The 14,660-nt window shown below is 52.7% G+C and overlaps 1 protein-coding gene across 2 annotated transcripts in view; it reads left to right on the top strand.

Moving 5' to 3' along the window:
- The first annotated feature begins 13,661 nt into the window (after positions 1-13,661).
- SH3RF3 (SH3 domain containing ring finger 3) overlaps positions 13,662-14,660 on the top strand; it is a 305,519-nt gene continuing 304,520 nt past the window's right edge. For both annotated transcript variants that reach the window (XM_040975664.1, XM_040975663.1), the window contains exon 1: positions 13,662-14,222. In XM_040975664.1, coding sequence (XP_040831598.1) covers positions 13,662-14,222 — 561 coding nt within the window. The remainder of the gene's footprint in view (positions 14,223-14,660) is intronic.

The raw sequence follows: 14,660 nt of genomic DNA, 5'->3' as shown, positions 1-14,660 counted from the left end.
GAGAGCAGGACTTCCTCTACCCTCCACCCCAGCCACAGGTGACCTGCTAGGACAGCCATGCCTTCTGTGTGGCACTACAGATGCCTGGCCAGGACAGATGAGACCCTGGATAAGCCCTGGCGCTAGCCCCAGCCACCCACAGCGCATCAGGAAGCTGACCCATTGCCGCACTCTTCTTCCAAAGCATGCGTGCTTTGATCTGAGAACATGCAGGAAACGGAAGTCTCAGAACCAGACATTCTGCTTAGCAAAATGAACACTGCACAAAGTCCCAGGGCCCAGGCCCAGAGATGGGTGATGTCCCAGGCAAACCCTGCTGAGCCACAAGCTCCTTTGCTGCTTGCCCTTTTCACCTCCTCAGACGCACCAGGATGTCTGTGTGTGCCTTCCACACTGTACCCCCCTCCATGGGAAATCTGAAAGTAGAGAGAGAAAGATAGACACATACAAAACACATGTACACATACACATGTACAGACACACACACACACATCCCACAGAGCTCTTATCTGCTGGTTCACATCCCAAAAGCCTGCTGAGGGCTAGGATGGACCACTCAGTCCATATGGGTGATCTCCCACAAAGGTGACTGAATCCCAGTCGCTTAGAGGCATCATTGCAATCTTCCGGGGTCTACATTAGCAGGGGGCTGGAATTGGGAGCCAAGGCATGAACTGAGCTCTGGTATTTCCATATGAGACATGAATATCTTTCCAGTATCTTTACCAGGCTAAACCCTGAGCCCTTCCTGCTTCCCCTACGAGTGCCTTTTAGTGCCTCTTTTTCCTCTTCTTGCTGCATTGCAAAGTTTGAGGACATTGCTCCGAAGCTCTCTGAGAGAGCACTGAAGGGAAAGACCTGGAGTTCTTCAGCATCCAGAGAGAGGAAGGACCAGGGATGGGGCGCTCAGACACAGGCAGTTCTGGCCTGTTAGTGGTTCAGGCTGCCCAGTTCTCACTGAACAGCGTCACTTTGCAAGCCACCACTCACAGATGTGACTCCTTCAGAGAACTCTTGCTTACTTAACGCCTGCTCTGCTGGGCACCGTGTACTTCCTGTGCCAGGAGGAAGGGATGTTATATTGGTGGCAGTCCTAGCCTCAGCACGCTGCCTCATCTTGCTCAGTACATCTACTGTAACATTTTATTTTGTTTGAGAGGTGGAAAAGGATAGAGAATGAGAAAGAGATAGATAGATAGATAGATAGATAGATAGATAGATAGATAGATAGATAAATAGAACTGTCCATGAGGAGACAGTGTGAGAAAAAGCTGAAAGGAAAGGCAAAAAAAAGGCAAAGGTTTCCCATTCAGTATTCCTGTAATGGGGGGTCTGAATGGTACCCTAATTAGAATCACAGGTAGGATGGCGTTTGGGTAGGTATTAGAATGTGTGACATCTTCTAGGCGAGTTTCATGGTGTCTCCACACATTCTCACCATGGCACCTTCTTGATGAGGCGGGGGCTCAGGTGTTTCACTCAGCAGCATACTGGACTGGCACAGAAGAGGGTGGAATTAAGCTTCAGGGCCAAGGACAGAAGTTGTGGAAAAATCTTCCAGCTCCTTTATTCCTATCTGACTTTCTGTCCCCCTATGTCAGCCAGAACCTAACTTTATGAGCCATCACCACCACCACCTCTCAGATTGCACACGTGCAGGTGGTTGAAACCGGGTGTTAGAGTGGGGACTCAAATGTAGGTGTTCTGATATGGGACACAGTCAACCACGGGGCATCTTGACCACTGCCTCCTCAGAATGTCTGTTGAGTGAAGGCATGGGCGCTGAGCTGTTACACATCACGTTGGGTTATGTGACTGAAATGTGTAACAGCTGCGATGTGCCCATAGGTAACACAGGCCACAGCTTGACAACCCAAGAAGACAGGGACAAGATGAGGATGCCAACTCTGACTTGAACTGTAAATGCGAATTTAATTCAGGACCTTAATGGCATTTTAAAATAGCTTTTGTACTTAATTATAGATAACTTAGGTAAGTATAGGCAAGCAATTACTTAAAGACACACAGACACAGGAAATTCACCAACACTAATAGGTTTGTAATGACCAGTTATTTATTGCATTGCTAGTTTAATTAAATTGCTTCCTTAAAATGGAGCTCATTGTTGATTAATAAAAATGTCTTCTGTTATGTGATATGAATGTTTATGCTTGCTATCCCATCCTACTTTACAGGTGGAATAAGACTTAATAAATGTGTGTGCAAATTATGTTTAACCTGCATGATATTCAACTGCGTGCATCCTGATGCAATTAAGTGAATTGAAAAGGACAGTTCGTCAGTTTTCTTTCATCAAGAGCTTCATCTTGGAATAATCTTTACATTTTCTTGTGATCCCTATGTTTTCTTCCATCAGAAAATGTGCCTTTGATCTTGACTTCTACCCCCATGTGCAGAAACTGAGCCTACCCATCTTCCTCAATCGTGTGCCAAATGCCACCTAGAACAGGCCCTGAAGTCGGGCCAGCCAGGGTCTCTCTTGTCAGCTGCAGAAGGTGAGTGGAGGCACCCTTCACCTTCTCATCTCTTCCTAAATGTCAGGAGTTAGATCGGGGTGCTGGGGTCTGACACACGCAGCAGCACAACAGGGAGTGCATGGGCTCCATTCTTCGGGGACACTGGGGGCGTGGTATTGTCTCCCTTCCTGACAAACAGAATCCGTGAGGGCACACAAAGTTAAGGGGTGGCTTTATCACAGAAGCCAGCAGCACTGTAGCTGATCCTGAATACTTAGGCTGGAAAGCTCACTGTACACTTAGATGACAGGCTGCCATCTGGGGTCCCAGAACCACCATTCATTGTCATGAACAAAAATTCTGCCTTAGTTCTGCCATGAACAGCAGTTCACAGCTCACTGTGTATAAGCAGAGCCGTGCTTCCAAAGATTTCTGGTTGTTGATAGTGGAAATGCGGCTTTATTATGGGAGTACAAGGACTGGGAATTAGATTGTACACCCATTGCGCAACTGAACATTTGAATATCAGGCAGTGATGAAAGCTGAGCGTATGGTTGAAGCCAGATGGAAATGATCATTGCACCTGTGAAACCTGCGGGCTCCATCAAACTCTGCCCCGTGTCAAGTCTCTCATCTTAACATTTCAGAGAGAACCCGTCTCTAGTTGAAAACTCTCTGTTTGGCAGATGGGAGACAGGACTACAGCAGTATTTTCCATCTCGTGTGTTCTGAAATTTCACCTTCCTCCCTCAAGGCAGGGAGCCTAGGTCCCCTCCTCTGTGCAGGGGTCTCTTCTGTGACCACCTTGGTGAGAATGCAGGGGATGGTTTCTGGGCTGAAACTGGGCAAGGTGGTGAGTCTTCCACCTCGCTCACTCTGTAGGTGTGACAGCCCCAGCCAGCATCCAGCGGTGTCAGTGACCAGGCCTGGTGTCCTTCAGATGACCCGGTTATCAGCCTTCAGGCTCTTCTCACTGCATGCCGTCCCGAAGTTTCAGGCTGCTAGGTTTTGGGGTCATCCTGATGTAACAGGAGGTAAGTACAGCATCTCATTCTGACATTCTCAGACAGACACAGCCTTATACAAATACCCTGTTCCGGTGTCTTAAAGCAAGCTCCGCAGCCGACTTCACAGGAAGCCCATCAGATGACTTTCTAGCAGAAAGCAAACAAAAAGTTACGATTGCAAATATTTGGAGAACCTTGTAGGTAAGGGGCCAGATCCATTCCTGGTTACTTAGATGAGGGAAAGCAGGAAAGAGGTCAGGGAGAACTCCCCAAATTGCAGGATCTGTATTAAACCAGGCTGCTATTTCAGGGGAGGAGGCGGCAGCTGTCCATCCATAGCAATCCAACCTCAGCTACGTGGCCTCCTTATTGCAAGGATGGTGGCATACAAGTGTCAGGCCTAGGGCCTGTGTTGTGGCACCCTGCAAAGCTGGCATTCCATATCTGATTGACTGAGATCAGGCTGCTCTGTTTTGGATTCAGCTCCCCGTTCATGTGTTTGGGAAGGGAGTGGACGATGGGTTTCTGACCCTCACATAGGAGACACAGTTGGAGTTCTGACTTTGGCCAGCCCCTACTGTTGCTACCATTTGGGAAGTGAACCAGTAGATGGAAGACCTCTCTCCCTCTTCCTCATTCTCTCTCTCCCTCCTTCTCCTCTTTGTCTCTCTCTCCTTGCCTCCCTCTCACATATTTTTTATTTCCTTTCATCTTTTCTTTCTTCTTTTTTTTTTTTTGCCTTTACCTTTGCCATTCGAACAAATAAAATAAATTTTGAAGGAAGGAAAGTCAGGACTGAATGGGTCGGGGGGCGGAGAGATCCTAAATTTTATGTTGCAATTCTTCCCGTGTTGTTTGAGTCTCCGTTAAGCTTTTCTTGGAAGGTACAGGTGCAGAGAGGGATCTGTCTTAACTTCTCCAGAAATGTCTGCGGTCCTTCTGCTGCTGTTGGTTCTGAGTTATGCCTGGACAGTTTCTCTTTTACCCAGAATCACTGGGGATGACGCCCGTTGAAGCCTGCGGAGATGGTAAGTGTGTTTTATCTTAGAAAACTCTTACGTTTAACCATTGAGAGAATGAAAACAAGCCTCGCGAGAGTCAGTGTTCTAATCGAACAAACACCATCATGTCCACGAAAAGACCCCATTTTTCTTCCATGGGAGATGAATTATTCTACTTTAGCTCTGTAGCTTTCCTAAAGCATTTCACATTTTTTCTGGAAAACATATCAGTATTTGTTATAATTGACAATCTTTGCTTGTATGATTTAGGATCTATTTCTGCCAAGACATGAATTCAGATATTAGATATTATTCAATGTCAATTATGCTCTCATTATTCTGGAAGCTTCTTTATATTCAATTTTCATTCATTCTGCTTGTTGTAATTTAAATAAGGGATTTTTCTTTATTGTGTTAAGTGTATTATCAATGCAGAGCTTTAGCTTAATAGCTGTACTGAGCATACTAGTTTATTTTCCAAGATCTTGAGACAAACTCAAATCAAGTATGTCTCCAGACTGGAAGGTAGAATTTCTTATAATTCTTCTGAAAACCATGAAAGAAAATATAGATAACTGCAGGATTATTTTTAATGCCGCATAAGAATCTGCGGTATTTTTGTCCTAGTGCTATGGAAACCGCAGTGAGTAACGAGGGGCTAGCTACTCCTTTGAGTAAAAAAGCACTTTGCTTTAGAGTGGAGGAAACTGTGTTTGCTTATTACCATGTCAGGGGCCTCAAAGACACATAATGGAGTCGCTGGAGCAAGTTCATGCCCAGGGTGTTCAGGAGTCCTGTCCCAAGCTGATGACGGCAGGTGCAGATCTTTGTCTTCGGGTCTCACTCTGTGTTGTTCTACAGTACGGAGAGCTAGGGATGGAATCATCCGTCTGAGGTCCTCGTAGTCTTCCTATAGGCTGGCAGTCAGACACCTGAAAGGGCAGATCTGCATGCTCAGTTAGCCCTGCCCACTCTGCCAGGGGCCTGGGCTCATCCCCTTGAACGACCAGTGCCATAGTGAATGACCCAGGGACTGCTCTGCTGGTCCTTGTCAGGCAGGTAGCCCTGGCATACTGAGCTTTTGCCCCAGGAGGTTGGATGGGGTGGCCTCCAAGCCTCTAAGCCATGCTCAGTTATCTCAGCACCTGGTGCGCTGGACATCAGCCCAGCCTGCTCTTCTGTTTGGCATACTCTCAAGCCCCTTAGGGAAGGGTGGAGGAATCTGCCTCTGTCCTGCACATGCCAAGAGGTGTGGATGCAGTGGCTTTTGCTAAGTCACAAAAATGGCTGTCCCTTGGCAGTGGATACCAATCTCTCCCTCATGTCTAAGGCTAACTGGAACACTTCCAGGGCCCCAGAAACCGTGTTCTTAGGCGCATTGCAGCTGACGTACAAGGTAAAGACACTGGGTAGCTAGGGCAAGTTAAAATTCTGCTGGACCAGAATCTGGAGTTCTCACAGAAAGAGGCACAGCTGAGCCTGTGGTGCAGGGGAAACCCCTTCACTCATGCTTGCCGTTTGCTCAGATGTCTGCACTGCCAATACCTAGAGTGACTGTTGGTGGTGTTTATTTTATGAGCTTGAGAACCATCCTGTACTGCCCTGGCTGCCATGGGAACGACTTGCACGCAGAGAGCTCTGTCACATCTGTGAGGCATTTTGTAACCTGCAGATGGAGTGCTTGGAGCAGGTGACTGATGACGCCCCCTTCCAAACCTTAGCCAGCGGGAAAGGCTCTTCCTGGTTTGCAAGCGATTTTCTTCTCTCACCACCAGAAAATAACCCCCAGATTTGCTCTCTACCAAGCATCACCAGTGTCTCTAACTTGCGTCTAAAATAAGACCCTCTGCATGTCCCTGTCAGGCCCCAGCTGTCTATGGTACTTTCTGCTGGCTTTCCTCTGGAATCTAATCCGTGACTCAGTACGTCTATACTTTTTGGTGTGTCTACGCAGTATGTGTCTGCTGAGTGCTGTATGTGGCACACTGTACTTACAGGTGGAGAGGATAGAAGCTAGAATCTGGAACTTACGGCATTCGGATGCGGGAAGGGAGACGAAGCAGACATGTTCTCAGGGAGGGAAAGATGAAGTCGAAGTGAAGAGAGCAGACACTGTTTGGAACGGGACTCACCAGGAGTGCACCTGCGAAGCGGGTGCAACACAGCATCCCCTCTCCCTGTTTGGTGCCCTGCCCAGTGCTGTGGATTCTCAGAGGCAGATGCTAAGAGATGAATTGGAGGTCAAGTGTTCATGAGGGAGAGGATCCCGGAAACCCTAGCAGGTGCATGCAGAGGGACACAGAGCAAGGACAACAGCCCATCGGAGGATCCAGGGACTGCAGTGTAGAGGGTGGTGAGGGAGCAGAAAAGGTAAGTGAGGCTGTGATGGCCTCACTGCCCATACAGTGTCTCACCTTCAGCAAGGTAAGGTTGGTTTAATTTACCACACTTCACCCTGAGTCTTAGGCAGCACAAGAACCAACCCTGAGAGAAACGGAATTGATCCTGCCTGGTCATCACATGACTGCGAGATCAGAGAAGACTGCATGGGAGAGTTGGCATTCAAGGGGAGCCAAGGATGTGTGTAGCTGTCCTGAGGCTGTCAGCAATGGCCCAGGGCTAGGAATACTCTCCCATCCTTGTTTCCCAAGGATGCAGATGAGGCAGGTGGCTAGAGTTCTTCCCTCCCCCATCTCTTTATTATTTGAGACGCAGAGAAACACACACACACACACACACACACACACACACACACACACACAGCTCCCACTGGCGATTCACTCACCAAATGCCCTCAACAGCTGGGTCTGAGCCAGGTAAGAGTTGAGAGCCAGGAATTCCACCCAGGTCTCCCACGTGGATGGCAGGAATCCAATCACCTGAACTGTCACTATGCCTTTTAGAAAAGCTGGAGTCAGGAGCTGGAGTTGTGTGTCAAAGGCAGGTGCTCCAACGGGGATGCGGGTATCTTAACCAGCATCTCAACGATGAGGCCAAACACCCTGCCTCATGCATTTGTTTTTTTTTTTTTTTTGACTCCTTGGCCACTGGTGCAGCTTTCCTGGGCCTGCCCTGAAGTGTGGTGCTTCCTACCCTGAGAAAGCTTTCCTTTCTCCATGAGTGGAAGACCCCTTTCCCGAGTCCTCCCTGTGCTGTGAGCTGAAGACTGCATGAGTGGAAGCCATCCTCCCCTGAGTCCTCTCTCTGCTGTGAGCCGATGGTTCCAATTCTCCATGTTTACCTCTGGTCCTACTCATGAACTCCAGGAGTTAGGGGATAGGACATGCATTCTGTAGACAAATCCTGACCATCCCCTTAAGTAGCTGTGACCTGAGGCAGCTACCAAGCTGCTGCCTGCCTCAGTTTCCCCACTCGTCGGATGGCGGTGCCATGTTAAAGCTCACTCCTGGGGGCTGTGCAGGGGATGGACGAGTTCTGTGTGGAGAGGGTCAGCTGTGCCTGCAGCTGGTCCTCCCTCCGTGTGTGCACTCCTGTGCTGCAGCGTCTCCTCCTGCCTCAGGATGCCTGCACCTCAAGGCAGGAGTGAGGACTTCGCTGGTCTAGAACTGGTGGTCACTCCACGGGTATTGGATGAATCCTGTGTATGTGACTGAAACCAAGGCTCTTTGAGCCCAATTCCAAAACTCTCAGATCATTTTCAAGTTTGATTTCTGTTATTTGTGGGAAAATACACAAAGCATAGAATTAGTCGTGCTAACCACTGTGAAGTGTACAGTCCAATGGGATTAGGTACATTTGTACTGTTGCCACCCTGTGGTATTTTTAACCGGTCTTGTATCTCCCTGTATCGGATTTCTCATTGCATCAGATAACCACTCCCAGGGCTGCTCTATGAAACTGTCCCCACAGCTGGCCTGACTTCATAGGGCATCTGCGTGGCACCGCCAACTTTCCCAGTGCTCCTGCCATCAAGTCTTCTCTGATGGCTTTGTCACCTACATCCTGCACGTCCCTTCGGACTTCACAAGAGGACTGGACGCCTCCTGAAGCTGGGCTTCAGCTCTCTTCCTGCTGCTTTCCTGGCCAAGCACAGCTTCTGCCACTGCCATGTCCTGACGGCATAAACAGTGCTGCCATGTAATACCAGTCTGGAGTGCTTGGTTTCTTTTTACAAGAAAGCACAACAGAAAGTCAAGATTCAGGTACCTAAAAGCATCCCATATGTTCTTTAACAATCATGGAATGACTCTATAAACTCAGGTTAGTCTGATGTGATAGCTGTTTATCAAACATCTGCTTTGCTGACGGCGTTTCTTTGTGAACTTTGATGACCAATAGCACACAGTCTTTGCCCTTGAGGAGCTTGTGGGTTGCTAGGGGCTAAAAAAAAACATTAAAAATAGAGGAGGCCAGTGACATGGCATATCAGGCTAAGCCTACACCTGTGGTACCAGCATCCCATATGGGTGCAAGTTGAAATTCCAGCTGCTCTACTTCTGATCCAGCTCCTTGGGAAGGCAGCAAAAGATGGCACCCCTAGGGGAGACCCAGAGGAATTCCTGGCTCTTGGCTTTGGACCCATCCAGGTGTGGTTGTTGTGGCCATTTGGGAATGAAACAGCATGTGGAAGACCTCTCTCTTATTGAAAACAAAAATTAATAAAGTCAGCTCACGAAAGACATGGGGAAATCAGAATCAAATGATTCCTAAGAGAAGTCAGGAAAGCTTCCTGGAGGAAGTAGCCTAGAAGATGGAAGAGGCTGTTAGTGTTTTTACTTACAGGCGCACAGCATGCCGCAGGCCTAGAAAGTGTGGAAGGCAGAGAGGCGTCTCTGCCTGCAGTGGCGCTGGGCTTCAGGGAGCAGGTGCAACCTCACTGTGTGCGACTGGAGACAGGGGCAGGGGTTGAGCACACATGAGCCGCACTCCAGTGGAGGTCACAAGACAGCTGAGGGTAGCACAGAGGACACTCAGAGGGTTCCACTCTTGCCAGAAAACTGCCAAAAGCACAGTGAGGTGCGGTGTAGATGTGGGGATGGGGAGATCTTAGATGCAGGCCCCTGAGGTGTAGTAGGCTCCATGGTATAGTAGGTCAAGGCTTCTCCTTGCAGCCCCAGCATCCTACATGGGCTCTGGTTCATGTTGTAGTTGCTCTACTTCCAATCCAGCTCTCTGCTCACGGCCTGGGGAAGCAGTGGCTCCTGGGTTCAGACGGGCTCAACTCTGACCATTGCAGCCTAGAGGGAGTGAACCGACAGAGGGGAGACCTTCTCTCTCTGCCCTTGGCTCCTTTCTCCCCGGTGCTTGAGGTAGAACACAGGAAAGAAATGATGAATGAATGGAGCTCTGAGTCCTTCCAGCTTATAGACCAAGGAATCCAGTCTCCAGTGTGATCATAAGTGGAGGGACAATGGTCCCATTCTGAAGGGCCATGGGTGTCAGGGTTTCTGGTTGCGAACAACAGAAACTAGCTCTGGCTGGTTTTCAACAGGAAAGGAACTTGCACAGTCAGGAGGCCCTCAGGTCGATAGGGAGGTTGGCAGTGCAGCAGAGGCCACGGCTCGGGCTCCCCATCACAGCTACATCCAGGTGCCTGGGGCCCAGAAAGCCTGCATTTGCCCAGGATGTTGCTATATTTGACAAGTGGGCACTGGGCTGTGGGAATTGCCACTGGCCACCTGCCTTCCTCCCTCTCCTCTCACAGAGTGTGGTGGGCAAGGTGACATCTTTTGATAGCTTGAGTCAGATGCCTGTACCTTAGCTAGGAAAGCAAACATCAGATTACCACCATGTGGCGAACCTGCCAGCTTTAAGGAGTTCAAACCTGGGGCAGCCAGAGTTGACGCTCAGTCACCGCATCTTGTTTCCTTGGCGCCTTCCCTGCTCCTTCATCCAGAATTCACGTGCAAGGACTCCAAACATTCTACCACCACGCCATTCATTTCTGATATCTGGAATTGGAATTAACGTTGCAAATGAAGCCTGATAAGCCCTAGGTGCAATGAGGTTATTTCTTTCCAGACCCAACCCCATTCTCTTCCATGAAGGCATCTTAAAATTTCATCACTTTTCTAGGCAGCCATATTACACTGGTGACTCACTTTGGCTCCCAGCGCACTTGTGGTTGACTGAATTCCCCAGGTCTTTCGCTGTGAAAGGCTGTTAAGCCAGCTCCTCTGTCCCTGACTTACATAATTGGCTTATTGAGCATGTGCAAATAGAACTGAGTAACATGAGACTGCAGTTGTAATACTTCAACTATTTCGATCACACCCTTAAATTCCCTGACATTGTAGAATATTACACTTGGTTATTCCAGCCAGAAATTGATTGCAAGCTGGTGGCCTGTGGGCCAATTTGGCACACATTTATTTTGTTTGGCCAGTGGGTTTTTTTTTTTTTTTTTTTGAAACTGACTTGGACACCAGGAGACGTCATGTCAAAAGTGGGACTTCCAACTTCTTTGAAATGGTCGGAAGATGGAGCAGGGCTTAGTTGTGGCTGAGTCAAAGCTCCTTCTGAAGGTACAGACATGCCCTTCCTCTCAGCTGCGTTAGCCGATCCCTGCCCAGGGCTTGAGTTCTGCAGGAGCTGCAGGGACTCAGTGGGGGCAAGGCAGAGTTGAGGGCTCCCGTGTGAACTCTTACTTGGTTTGTTGTGTGTACCACAAGGGCTGCTAGGGGGCAGAACTGTGCTCCTGGGCTTTGGTGTTGGCACCTGGCACTCCGAAGGGCATGCCTCTCCTGCGTGCACTGTTGGGTTGCAATGCTGCTGCTTCTGCGGCAAGGGCAACACTGGGGCACGGCTTGGTGATACGAATATGGGATTCGTGGCCCAAGACAGCATGAGATGAGACTGTGGTCAGCGCTGATGGTGTGGGAGCCTCGACCATGTTTTCTGTCCTGTGGGCTGGGAAGCAGAGGCAGCTGGTGCCAGACAGAGAAGGAATGAATCACGATGAGGAGTCGCAGAGGGCAAGGCTCATTGCTCTGTCTGTGTGCCCAGGGCACAGTTCTTAGCCTCCTTAGTCCCGGCTCCGTTGCCGCTAACACCCTCCAGCCCTGCCAGCCGCAGCCCTCCTCTCCGGGAGCGCTCACTGTGCCCAAGGGGCCCATCATTCCCACTTCCCTGAGAATGGGCCTTGGGATGGGGTGCAGTCACTCAGTGTGCCCCAGCAACCAGGCAGCTCAGGGATGCCCCCCCTTCACACTGCTGCCGTGTGTGCGAGTGGAGGAGGGAACACCCCCACACCGGGAGGAAGGCTGAGAGGGCCACCTGCAGTTATTGGGAGCAGAATGTCCAGTCTAAAGTGAGCTCATGATGTGCGAACTGAGTTCATGAGATTTGGTTTCCGATGACCACTATGCCAGGCCACCAAGGCCTTCCTGAACAAACCACGTATCCAGGATATCCAGGACCCACTAGTCCCGGGCACTGCCCTTGGCTTTGAGGCTATACGGTGCACACACATAGCTTATAAAGGCTTATAATCGAATGGCCTATGAGCACCCTGTGCTAGGTCCTGGGGACTCTAAGAGTGAAACCCGAGCCCTAAATGGCTGCATAAGTATGAGCTGCATCTTTGTCACCGGTAAAACAGGAGATAGAACAATAATTTCACCAGGCCTTTAGACAATTGAGCAGAATGACACATACCTATATTCTAGGCATTTAAGCACTGGCAGATGGAGCCGTCTCCTTGGGGGAAACAAAAGAAGTTCCATTTCACTTCTCAAACCACAGAATGGCTCGCGGCTCGCCCCGGCAGGAAGCGTCCCGCCCGTGGCGTGTGCGCGCGCCGCGCCGGGGACACGGAGCAGCCACGAGAGGGCAGCGCGCGGCAGGGAATCTGCGTCGCCGACCCCAGCCCACCAGCAAAACTTCCCTGCGGCTCCCGGGCCTCCCGTACGTACTTCCGTTGCTCTGACGCTCGCAGAAGCCGGGGCGTCAGGAACCAGAGCGCCAATTCCCCCGCCTCTGCGTCTCCTGAGGAAAAACTGGAACGGGGGTTCGTGACACCGCGCCGGGAAGGCGCTGCGCCGCCAAGGGCGCGGCGCGGTACCGAGCAGGGGGCCGGCGAAAGGCTGCGGGCGCGGTGGGCAGCGGCGCTAACCTTGGACCTACGACTCTGGCGAAGGCGGGCTCCCCCCAACCCCCAAGCCCGGGGAGGAGCCGGGAGCAGCAGGACCTCCCCCCCCCACCTCCCCGGGCGTCCCGGCCAACCAGAGCGCCCTCGTTGCCAGACTCACGGCTGTCCCCACGCCCACACCCGCAGCTCCAGGGCTGTCACTTATGCGCCCTGCCTGGAGCGAGGACGGGGCCAGGAGTGCACGGGTGGCTCGTCTGGGGAGGATGCCCGGGCGTCGGCTGTGTGACGGAGGAGCTGCCAGCCGGCCACGGCGAAGGCAGTAGTCGGGATAAGGCTGCTCAAACTTTCGTCCTTTAGCGGCATTGGAAGAGGCGTCCCTCTCTGAGGCCCGTGGAGACCCCCGAGAAGACTCGGGCGCCGGGAGGTGACTGCGCCCAGTGTGCGTGGGAGGCGTCCCCGGGAGTCCCGGAGGTGGCCCAAGAAGCAGGGCCAATCTCAGGCGTGCGTGCGTGCGCCCAGGCAAAGGGAAGTCCAGCGGGTGCGGCGCCTCCTTCCTTCCCCTGGGCTCTACTGCGACCGTGACCTCCGAGGAGCCCTCCCCGCACACTTGCTCGGCCAAGGAAGAGGAGCGGTCCGGCTGACCTGGTGTGGGCAGCGACTCGCGTGCAGGCCAGAGGCGCATGGAGGCGCCGCGGAGGCGGCTCGGCTGGCCAGCGGCGCGGGGGAGCGCGCACGCCGCGCCCCGGCCTCCCCGGGGACCTGGCCGGCCACTGGGTTTGCTTCCTTCGGCTGGGTTATTTGCGGTTTGCGATTACCCGGAGCGCGGAGCCCGCTGAGCATACGCCTGACGCGTGGCGGGACAGGTGTAGCCTGCAGCCTCAGGCGCCGCACTCAGAAGGACTGGGCGAGCTCGCCCGACCCGGAGTTGGCTTTTGGCTCACGGAACTCCTGTCCCCGCCACGCAGGCCGAGTGGCCTGGCACTTGGAGCTGCCAGTCGGGTCGAGAGAAGCCGCGGCGGTCCCTCCCACCCCCCACTCGGGCACGGTCTTGATGCCCGCTGCCTGCGGCGGACCCCTGGCCGGTTCCAGGACCTAACCGCGCGCGGTCGCTCCCGGCGCCTCCTTCATGCTGCTCGGAGCGTCCTGGTTGTGTGCGTCCAAGGCGGCCGCCGCTGCTGCGCAGAGCGAGGGCGACGAGGACAGCCCAGGCGAGCGGCGGCGGCGGCGGGCAGCGGCCGCGGCCGCGGGCGAGAACATGGACGAGTCTTCTCTGCTGGACCTGCTGGAATGCTCCGTGTGCCTGGAGCGCCTGGACACCACGGCCAAGGTGCTGCCGTGCCAGCACACCTTCTGCCGCCGCTGCCTGGAGAGCATCGTGTGCTCGCGACACGAGCTACGATGCCCTGAGTGTCGCATCCTGGTGGGTTGCGGCGTGGACGAGCTGCCGGCCAACATCTTGCTGGTGCGTCTCCTGGACGGCATCCGGCAGCGGCCGCGCGCGGGCGTGAGTCCTGGCAGCAGCCCGCCCGCGCGCCCTGGCTCCAGTCCCAGTGCGGCCCCAGTGCTTGCAGGCGGGGGTGCGGCCGGCAGCGCCCCGGGCTCCCCAGTTTTCCTCCCTGGGGCTGCAGGAAACGCCACAGCCGGCCTGTGCGAACTGCTGAGCAGCAGGAACGCGCCCGGGGCCAAGGTAGGTGTGGGCTCCACGGCTGTTTGGTGTGTGCAGTGTGAGTGCGCTGGCGTGTCGGTGGGGCGGTGGAGACCGGACCTGCCTCTTGGCCTTATTCCTCCAAGGACTCCTTGCACGCTGTCTTTAGTTTCAGTTTTCTGGTATCCGTGTGCCTAACAGTTGTTCAAGTCTCCCTCAGTCCCTGCTGCTGCTGCTCCGTGATGGGTAGCTGGACCTTCTGTGTGTTCACTTGCCGCCGTCGTCCCGCGGGCAGACTTGAGCATCCTTGGCCGTGGTACTGCCCAGCCCGCTCCCCTGTGCTGTGTGTTGCCTTTGCCTGGCCCCATCAGCCTCACGCATTGCACCGTCTGGAGGAGACTTTGTGCTGAATGTTTTCCGGTTCTGAGGGGGTGGGGGACCTCTTGCCAATGTATGCGATCTGGTAGGAGAAGGCAGAAC

This window comes from Ochotona curzoniae, unplaced genomic scaffold, assembly GCF_017591425.1.
Source record: "Ochotona curzoniae isolate NIBS_2020 unplaced genomic scaffold, NIBS_Ocur_1.0 contig_2688, whole genome shotgun sequence".
NCBI classification, from domain to species: domain Eukaryota; kingdom Metazoa; phylum Chordata; class Mammalia; order Lagomorpha; family Ochotonidae; genus Ochotona; species Ochotona curzoniae.
Note: the sequence above shows the minus strand (reverse complement) of the source record. Positions and strands in the feature narration are given on the sequence as shown.